The following is a 10,598-nucleotide window of genomic DNA, read 5'->3' on the forward strand; positions in this document are numbered from 1 at the left end:
TTCTTCTTCTTCTTTTTTCATGAAAAACAGTTTCTTATGTGTTTCTTACTACATTTATGATCCAAAATGTCTCTACAGTAGAACCTCTGAGGAGCGGACCCGGTAAGAGAGGACAACCTGCCTGACGAGGACAATGGACAGGTTGTCCTGGGACATTTCAAGCTGAGCGACACTAAAACAGCCAAACTACTTGGGCTGGACCCGATTGTTGGATTATTCAGACCTTGTGGTGTCAGGAGATTAGTTCTGAGATGTGAATCATCGCTGCTTCCCCGCAGCACGGTGCTGCTCTGAGAAGCTCCTCTCCGTCAGCCCCGCCATACGTTCCACATTGCGTGTCCGGAGACTGTCGGCGGGCCGCGGGTGATACACGATTGCCTCCATCCTCCACTCCTGTGCTCGTATTCAGGAAGCGTCTCAGAGTCCTCTTAGGGAGCTCCTGTCTTAGCCTCAAAGTTCTTAGCAAGGAATCTGAGCTTCAAAGTGATTCAGGAAGTTTCTAAGAGCAACTCTGAGCGAGGAGTTGACAGCAACTTTTATCTTAGTGAGGAGGCCAGGTCGACCCCGTTGCCATGTATGACGCAGTCTGCTGAAAGCTGATTGGTTGTTAGAGAAAGGAAGAAAGAAAAAAGCCTCTGTGCTCCTCCTAATGAATGGAGAGTAAAATTAACCCATCAAATATCTTGGGCTCTATTAAAAATGTGTAATCATGAAAATTATTTAGGTCTATTTTATGAAACTCAGACAAATTAATTGAATTTGTACACAGCTTAAGAATGATAGAACTTTCCTGGTTCACATGCCGATTATTACATTGATTTGATTCTTGTTCTCTTATTTTTACCACTTAATGTATTTGATATTAATGGTGGAGGCGACGCAGCGTCACCACTTCCTGTGATTTACCACCAATGTGGGGCTGTGAAAGAACCGTAACGGTCAGACTGACACTCTGCTGACGGAGGACTGGGACAAACCCCCGTCATCACCGCTGCACTGCTGCAGCCTACTTGTAGTGACGTAGCACAATGTTGTGATCACCTTCATCTGGGGCGTTACTGCGTTGCTTTGCTGTGGGAGAAATCAGCTTTCTCAGTTCTGCAGTGATACTTTGTGCAGATTTCATTTACCCTGCATATATTGAGTTTGTTCATAACAAGTCATTTATATTTGCCTACAATCTTTGTCCTGCATTTTATTATGGTCACAATCAACTGATAAAAGAATAAAAAGTCCCCAAATCTTTCAAATATCATGAGAAAAGCTTTATTTTTATTTTCATTCAAATTTGCATTTTGATGATGATTCGCTTCATAAATAATGAGACATTGTTCTCCCCCACATTAAAGTAGATGAGCTGCTTATCTTAGTAAAAACTATCAGTATCTACAATACTGGCCGTGTACTTCAAACACTCCTTTTCCCTCCTCCTACTCCCCATGTCTCCAAAGCTGCTTCATACTGACACCTACTGGATTTAGGGGGAACTGCAGGTCAGTATTTCTTATGCATCCATCCATTTTCCAATAAGTTGCAATAAAAGAAACTACAACTTCTTTCAACCACCTTCACAGTGTAACTATTTAAAGTGTAACTGTTTTACTGTGGAACATTATTCTTTTCTGTCACTTTTTTAATGTGTAACTATATTCAACATTGCTAAAAATACATTTTGCTTCTCTGTATAAAATGAGTTTAAAAACAAAAACTTCCTGAGGAAAAACAAAAAAAAGGTTTGTTGTGCTAAAATGAGACCTTTAATCCACACATCTTTCCAGTGATGGTGTGAGGCTGCTTGTTGCTGCAGATCTTCTCAAATCTGGGTTGCAGTTGTGAGACTGTCCCTCTAGTAACCAGAGTGACAGTCTCACAACTCACTCACTCACTCATCCATCGTGAGGCGCTGGCAGTGAAGAAGATGCCTGATGATCTGAAGTCTGTGCTGGACTCTGCTGTAAAAACTGTGAACTTCATCAAGGCCAGAGCGACGAATGCTCGCTTATTTCCTGTGCTCTGCGAGGAGATGGGGAGTGAGCATGTCCAGCTCTGGCTTCATACTGAAGTAAGGTGGCTTTCAGAGGAAAGGTGCTTTCGAGGCTTTTCTAATTGCACAGAGAGTTCCAGATGTTCTTGCAGGACACAGATTCCCCCTCGTCAGACATTTGTGAGGATGCTGTGTGGCTCAGTCAGCTGCCATACGTGTCTGACATTGTTTCATGTTTAAACGACCTGAACTTTGGACTGCAGGGACTCTCCATCAATGTTTTTGATGTGCAGGAACACATGAATGCGCTGCTGAAAAAGTTGGAGTTATTTGAACTGGTGACGAAACACTGAAGCATCTTTCAGAAAGCAGACTTTGTAGGACTTTTGGCTGAAGCAGTCCAGTGAATACCCTGTGCTTCCTGACAAGGCCGTGTGCTTTCTCCTTCCGTTTACAACCACCGATCTGTGCGAGAAAGGCTTCTCTTCACTTGTTGTCATAAAAACAAAGTAGAGAAGCAGGGTGGATGCTGAGCCAAACCTGAGACTGAAGCTGACCTCCATTGACCCAGACATTGCAGGACTGTGTTCACAGAGGCACGCACACTCATCACATTAAGCTCATGGAAGTTGTTTAATTCCAGCCGTTATTCTTAATGCTCTTCCTCACTCTTGTTTTATTCTTAATCTTATTGTTCTTCCTCTGTGTGTGTGTGTGTGTGTGTGTGTGTGTGTGTGTGTGTGTGTGTGTGTGTGTGTGTGTGTGTGTGTGCGTGTGTATGTGTGTGTGTGTGTGTGTGTGTGTTTCTGTTTCAGAAAGCAGCCATACAGCAGTGTGTGAAGTTCAGACAGCCTGTTTATATATTTTTTTTTATCAAGTACAGTACATTGTTTACTTTACATTGAAGTACAGTACAGTTTTATTTAATCCTTAAGAACTGTTTTTTGTTTGTTTGTTTTTCATTTATTTAAGTACAATGTTTATTTAACTTTTCTGTGCAATATATTTTAATTGAATGCTTATTTAAGTACAGTCTTTTATTTTCCTATATTTAAGCGTAGTGTTACTAATCTAACTGTGTAAAATGTTACAATGGCTGACAATATTAAATATACTTCTTTAGGAGTAAAACCTCTGCCTTGTTTTTGATGAATGCTGAGGCTTACTAGGCTACTGTATAGTGTTGGTCAGTATGGTGGTACTTGGAAAGACAAGTATTTTCTGGGTGGTACTTGGTGTAAAAAGTTTGAGAACCACTGAACTAGAGAATACTACAGTATTTAAAATAATCTTCAGTCCAAGAGACGGGTGACTTTGCACTTGTTTATGAGCAAGTTATATAGTAAAGAACTTTCAAAATATTCGAAAAGCGATCTCCAAGCCAATAGAAAATATTTCAACAGTTGAGAAGTGATTTGCAGGAGTGGTCAGCAGCTCCATAACTGTCTAGTAAGCCATTTATACTGTAATAATTAATACACTCTCAATTAATACACACAAGTTTTCTACAGCACAGCTGGTTCTCAGTGCTGCCCCCTGGAGGTTGATAGCTTTTCAACAGTGGGAAAGTGGGAATTTCCACAATAAAATATAGAGATTAACAATAGAGCAGAATTTCTTCTCAATTAATTCAAAACAGGTAATAAAGTTTTTCTCTTCAACATTAACTTCATGTGTTGTTTTGTACAGAATAAAGTTCTCTGGTTCTTTTCAAAATGTAAAACTGTATGAGTAACCATAAACTTTTCCTGGGTGATCGCGTGACGTCAGACCGGAAACAGGAAAAGGAGGAGCGGAGCAAGCGCGAGTGGAGTTCCAGGAGCGTGCAGAGCCACGGAGAATACGTCGATATTTTAGCTCGAGCCGCCCTCCACTACTGTTTGGAGCTTGTTGGACTCTCTCGGCTGTGTTGTCGTGTCTCACAGAGGAAACATTTCATCTCGTGCAGCAACAATGAGTTCAGTTCAGGCTTTGGGAGAGTTTGAACAAACTATCGTCCAGCACGAGGAGGAGGTTGATCGTCAGCACAGACTGCTGGAAACCATCTGGAACCCTCAAATCAAGCTCCACAGAACAGGTCTGGAAAAGTGTGAATGAACACATGAATGTGACTGGAGCAGGATCTCCATTGTTCTGACTGGGTTTGGTTTATCCACCGCACACAGAAGCAGGATTTGTGTTTCTGGAGGGAGACTTGGATTGAACTCAGACTTTGACTCTTTTCCATGTTTCCAGGTTTTAATCAATACACAGTTGTAGTTGAAGTCAGAAACAGGAGAAGAGCGTCTAGAATCACCTGGAACTACCTGACAATACATTGAAACAAGGTTAAAATAATAATATGAGCAGCCATTGACAAAACATAGAGGGTATTTTTCTTAATCATTTCTGATTTCAGTCGTTTTGCATTGTTTGCAACTTCCTGTGTTTGGTCACTTCCTGTCCTCTCCAGTCCAATCACAGCAGAGAATAGTCCCTCCTCTCTCCAAAGGCGGGCTCAAGCCTCCAGCCTCAGGATGCAGACACTTCCTGGCTCCAGGTTTCCATATTAAAAGACGATTGTCTCTGAGTATCAGTGAAACCAACATGGAGGAACATGGAGGCAAAAGCACCTGGAAGAATGTAAACCTCTTGTCTCTGGAACAGTGAGGCTCCAAATGGCAACATGGAAGAACTATCAAGTTAAAATACTTCAGCAACTAGAGTTTTAGAAATATGAACATCCAAGATGTTTAAAAAGATTGGTCTCAATAAATGTTTTCATCCAAGATTCTTTTGATCTCTTTCTGAGTTTGGGACGGTCCCAGAATATATGTCTCTAGTCTCCTACTGGACCACAACCCCTCCAGCATTTATCACATGTTTTACTATACTAGGACATATTTAGTGGGAGCAGAAAATCTTATGTTTTTAATTTCATTCACCTTCTTTCCATATAATGCTCCTAAACATTTGATGTCCTTCTTTAAACGATTCCCCCCAATTCTTCTTTCTTTCACTTTCCCATTTCTATTTAAAGTTCATGTTGTTGTCTTGTTCAGCTGCTTTCTAAAGCTTTGAAATGACTTTCTTCTTCTTCTCCAGCTTGGTCATTAGTACTTTCTCTACTTCATTTGGTTCTTTACCTAAGAATTCCCATCCTTTGTGTTTTAGAAGACGGCTTCTAATTTGTAAGAATTTATAAAAGTCTTGTGTTGGCAGATCAAATTCAGTTTTAAGCTGCTCAAATGGTTTCATAGTTTCCCTTTTTGAAAAGCCGTCCAATATAGAGCAGCTATTTGGATTCCCTCCTATGAAATCCCCCGTTTATGGTTGAAGGAAGAAAATCTAAATTCTTTCCTATTTTAGTCGCCCTGCAGATTGAACCAGACATTTTCATTCTCTTTTTTATTACTGCTCATATTTTCATTGTTCCTTTAACCCATTTGTTTTTCATCTTTTATTCATTCATTAGTTTTTTTGTAATAAAAAGGTAAACTTTCTAATATTACGTTCAGACATGAGATTTGTTCCATATCCCTCCATCCTGTTTCCTCATACTTATTTATGATTCTTAATTGTGCCGCCCAATAATATATTTTACATTAGGTAAATTCAAACCTTTTTCTTTAGGGCGCTGTAATAGTGTATACCTTACTCTTGGCTTTTTATATCTCCAAATACATTTTGATATCATTTTGTCTATTATCTATTAAATGTTTCTTTTGGGAGCTGAATTGGTGAGGATTGGAACAAAAATGGCAGCTTTGGCAAAACATTCATCCGTATAGTTTCAATTCTTCCTATAAGAGAATTTTATTACATTATTCTTGCAAGAAGAGACAAAGTCACAGCAGAACCTTTGCAGGATTGTCCAAGAGTTCTTCTTACTCTGAAGTCAGACAGCTCCTTCTTAAAGGCTGAATTGTTTTGAGTCTGCATTGAAGGTCACCAAAAGTAGCACAGGGGTTCCAAAAGTGCTGACACAGGTCATCCTAGAACACAGACTGCAAAATTACACATCATTATTTATGAGACAAAACAAGATTTCTCGAACAATTAGTATCGTCTACGAAAAGGTCCTGCCAGTCGTGATTTATAAGATCTGCCTTTAATGCCATAATTGCCTCAGGTGATTTTATTGTAATCAAATTACTCGTCTGAGTCATTTTAAAGTGGGAACTGTAGAAGTAATGTAACTTGTACTTTGTACTTTTTTGTCTCTCCAGAGCTCCAACTGCACCGTGACTGTAGGGAGGAGCAGCTCTTTAAACCGGGAACAAACTCCAGTCTGGAGCAGGAAGAACCAGAACCATCACAGATCAAAGAGGAACCAGAACAACCAGAACCTCCACAGAGCAAAGAGGAACCAGAAGAACCAGAACCTCCACAAATCAAAGAGGAACCAGACCCTCCACAGATCAAAGAGGAACCAGAAGAACCAGAACCTCCACAGATCAAAGTGGAACCAGAAGAACCAGGACCTCCACAGATCAAAGAGGAACCAGTAGAACCAGAACCTCAATGGATCAAAGGGGAGCCAGAAGAACCAGAACCTCCACAGATTGAGGAGCACCAGGAACTCTGTACCAGCCAGGAAGGAGAGCGGCTTCTACTGAAGTTTGAAGGTGATTCCTTTAGGGTTCCTTCAATTGAGGAACAAAGTTCCCTGAGTGAACCAGAAGAAGTACCAGACACTGAGCAGTTCCTCTCTCATGACTCTGAAGTCCACGATGTGAAAAAACTTGTTGACTCAGAATCAAGTAGAAATGCAGAGATGAAAAGAAGAAGCATGTTTCAGAGTGATTGTGTGGACAAGTTCCCTGTGTCAGAGAAGCAGGCTGAATGTGAAAAGCTTCTTTGTGAGGAAACATGTGGAAATATGGTCCAGAAAAAACCTCAATTACGTCAGAATTTAACAACTTTCAATGATAAGAAGAAAAGTGGTGAAATCTTTGTTAAAAGTTCCACCGGACAGGATGGTTTGTTGGTGCAGAAGAGAATTCACACAGGTGAGAAGCCATTTTCTTGTGAAACATGTAGAAAACGTTTCGCTCAACAGAGTTATTTAATGAGTCACAAGAGAACTCACACAGGTGAGAAGCCGTATTCTTGTGAAACATGTGGTAAATGCTTCATTACACAGGGTAATTTGACGAGACACAAAAAAACTCACTCAGGTGAGAAACCATTTTCTTGTGAAACATGTGGTAAACGCTTCATTCAACAGGGTAATTTGACGAGACACAAAAAAACTCACTCAGGTGAGAAACCATTTTCTTGTGAAACATGTGGGAAAAGTTTCAGAGGATCAAATGATTTGAAGATACACAAGATAACTCACAGGTGAGAAGCCGTATTCTTGTGAAACATGTGGGAAAAGTTTTAGTACATCAAATAGTTTGAAGAAACACAAGAGAACTCACACAGGTGAGAAGCCGTATTCTTGTGAAACATGTGGTAAACGCTTCATTCAACAGGGTAATTTGACGAGACACAAAAAAACTCACTCAGGTGAGAAACCATTTTCTTGTGAAACGTGGGAAAAGTTTCAGAGGATCAAATGATTTGAAGATACACAAGAGAACGCACACAGGTGAGAAGCCGTATTCTTGTAAAACGTGGGAAAAGTTTCTCTGATCGTAGTAGTATGTGGCGACACATGAAAAACAAAAAGATGAAATCATGAAAGACTATGTGAGATGTGTGGATGGATTTCACTTATATAGTGTTTTTCCACTGTATAAAAGCAGATTCATCCTCCATAAGAACAAGAAGAAAGTTGGGCACTCCAGAGTCTTGCCGTACTAAATGATGTCATGTTCTTCAGCCAGCTCCCTCTGGCCAGAGACTTTTTGTTCAGCAGTACCAACCGTCAGGACTGTCAGTTCCTGCAGTTAAAACCAGACCAACATCATGTCCTGGACACAAACTTTCTCTTTTCTTCCTGAAACACTTCAGAGAAATGTATTTCTGAAAACGCTTGAAGTGAGAAATAAGCTGCAGTTGAAAAGTTAAAAGGTTTTACAGAAGTGTCAGCTGTGAGGGGGTGAGAGTATGAACTCTCCTGCTGAACAAGCATTTTTTCCAGCAGCTGGCTGACGTCAGCGCTGAACTTTTCTTCTTCTTCTTATGGGAGGATGCAGAGGCCTTTAGCAGTCCCCAAAGTGCTTTACACTGTTAATCACATTCACCCATTGATTCACACACCAATGGAGGCGGCGACCATGCAAGGCACTCAGTCCATCCACTGGGAGCAGTTTGGGGTTCAGTGTCTTGCTCAAGGACACTTGGACATGTGGAGATGGGAATGGAGCTCCAACAGATGTGGTTCAGGAAGTCCAGCTTGAGCCCAGAATCACAAGGTCTCCTCCAGTTTGAAGTCAACATTGCTGATTTAAACCCTGTTGAGACGCTTCAGGAAATCATTTAGTTTCTGGTTTGTCACCAAAATGAGAAGATTTCAATCAGTTTGGTTTCCATTTGTGTTGAACTGCACAGAGGCTGACAAAAGGTCCCTGCTTGATAATGAATGTTAAAGAAGCACATTTCATTATTAGTTCTAACAATGCTGCTTTCTGTGTTTTGAAAAATGTGAGGTTAAAAATCTTGTATGAGCAGATGTGAACTTTGAAGAAATGGAAGTAAAATGTTGACATGAATCCAATGGCTTTTGTTCTTCACTGTTTTTATTTAACATTAATGAGTCGTAATTTCATTTTTCACTCTTTTTACACTACGGAGGAAAAACTACTGTTTGTTTACCTGCAACACGTACTGAAGTACATATCATGAAAGTAAAACTCTTCAGTGGAAACATGCAATGATTTCCTCGTCTCACACTATTTATTCTAACAACAACCAACAACAACAAAAAAATGTATGTGATGTGGAATATTTTGAGTTGAGTGACATTTAAACTTCACGTTCCTTAAAGCCCACTGTTGAGTGTTGAGACGTTAGATGAGGCTGTTAAGCTTGTTAAGAAACAGCAAGTTGTGCAAAAAGACCATTTTAAATGAGATCAAACCGTTAAGTTCTTTCAATGACTTTAATCTGGAAGTAACTCATATTTTAAGATTTCTATATAGAAAAGTTTCTGAATTGTACAAATCTCTCATTGATTACATTTACACTACTAAGTACCACAGTCACACCATGTTTCAGTAGATGACAAAGGAAATTAAACCTCATGTATGAGACTGTCACTTTGATTTTACATTTTAAAACAGTATTTCAATGTTTCTAGATGGAGTTTTTGAAAGTGATGTTTCAGAAGTGCACAGAAAGTTTAAAAGTCCCGTGATTCTAACAATTGATATGTCTTGTGTAAAAGATGTAATAGATTGTATACTTAAGCAATTACTTATATATGCAATAGATCCTTTTTAACAGGTATTTTTCCTGACAGGATGAAAATAGCCAAGGTGGTTCCAAGCTATAAAACTGTAGACAAATACATCATCTGATATTCTAGAATTTGTTTCCTCAGTTTGAGAAAAAAACAACTTTAAAACATTATATGTAAACAGACTGGATAATTTTATAGAAAATACAACTTACTGAATGATCATCTTTATGAGTTGAGAAGAAAATGATCAACATCTTTGACATTAAATAGGTTTTGTTATGGGTGGATGGATGGACGCAATAGAAATACTGACCTGCAGTTCCCCCTATATCCAGTAGGTGTCAGTATGAAGCAGCTTTGGAGACATGGGGAGATGGAGGAGGGAAAAGGAGTGTTTGAAGTACACGGCCAGTATTGTAGATAGTTTTTACTTAGAAAAGCAGCTCATCTACTTTAATGTGGGGGAGAACAATGTGTCATTATTTATGAAGTGAATCATCATCAATATGCAAATCTGAATGAAAATAAAAATAAAGTTTTTTCATGATCTTTGAATGATTTGGGGAGTTTTTTTCTTTTATCAGTTGATTATCACCATAATAAAATGCAGGACAAAGTTTGTAGGTAAATATAAATGACTTGTTATGAACAAACTCAATAAATGCAGGGTAAATAAAATCTGCACAAAGTATCACTGCAGAACTGAGAAAGTATTTGTTCACAAACAATATCAACAAGAGAATAACATCAACCTAAAACAACAAATGTACTTTCACTACACAGTTGTTTGTGAAAATAAAGGCAACAGTGCAAATCTAGGTGAGTTAACAAAATAATTAACTTGATAAAATACATGTAACCTAAATATAAGAAGAGTAATGTTACTTTGACAGTGAACACAAAAGGGTTTTTCTATTCAGCCAGATTCATATTATAAGTAAATATCTTTATATAGGTATTTATCTTTCAGTTCCAGTAAAATAATTGATGTAGATTTATTTCAACTGACTGAATATATTCCACGTCTCTCTGAATAGTCTAGAGTTAATCAGTCTACTGTAATTACTACTATGAAGACGATGACCAATTACACTGAGAAGAACAACATGAACTAATGCTGGAGATGATTAAATCTAACTTTCCTTCTATAAATCAGCTCCCTGGATATTGCTGCCTTGCTCAAAGGCCTCTGGCAGTGACTGCTGTCTCTGTGCCGGGGTCCAGTAGTGGTTTGGGGATTCCCCTCCTCCTCCCTCCATTTTTTGGGGGGGTAATTTGCCAGCT

The 10,598-nt window shown here is 39.2% G+C and overlaps 1 protein-coding gene across 1 annotated transcript; it reads left to right on the top strand.

Annotated features, from left to right (window-relative positions):
* Positions 1-3,769: 3,769 nt before the first annotated feature.
* Positions 3,770-8,624, top strand: LOC308123379 (uncharacterized protein). Its single transcript, XM_080485840.1, has 3 exons — positions 3,770-4,061; positions 6,193-7,110; positions 7,194-8,624. The coding sequence occupies exons 1-3, from the start codon at positions 3,938-3,940 to the stop codon at positions 7,196-7,198; spliced, it is 1,047 nt and encodes a 348-aa protein (XP_080341966.1). The 5' UTR covers positions 3,770-3,937; the 3' UTR covers positions 7,199-8,624.
* The last annotated feature ends 1,974 nt before the right edge of the window (positions 8,625-10,598 follow it).

The sequence above is a fragment of the Lipophrys pholis genome (genome assembly GCF_963383615.2).
Source record: "Lipophrys pholis genome assembly, chromosome: 18".
Classification (NCBI taxonomy): domain Eukaryota; kingdom Metazoa; phylum Chordata; class Actinopteri; order Blenniiformes; family Blenniidae; genus Lipophrys; species Lipophrys pholis.

What these genes read in the sequence shown, in the direction of transcription:
- LOC308123379 (XM_080485840.1), top strand. Translation starts at nt 3,938, where the DNA reads ATGAGTTCAGTTCAGGCTTTGGGAGAGTTTGAACAAACTATCGTCCAG. An exon ending in AATCAAGCTCCACAGAACAG is followed by an intron (nt 4,062 to 6,192) that starts GTCTGGAAAAGT and finishes TTGTCTCTCCAG; the next exon opens with AGCTCCAACTGCACCGTGAC.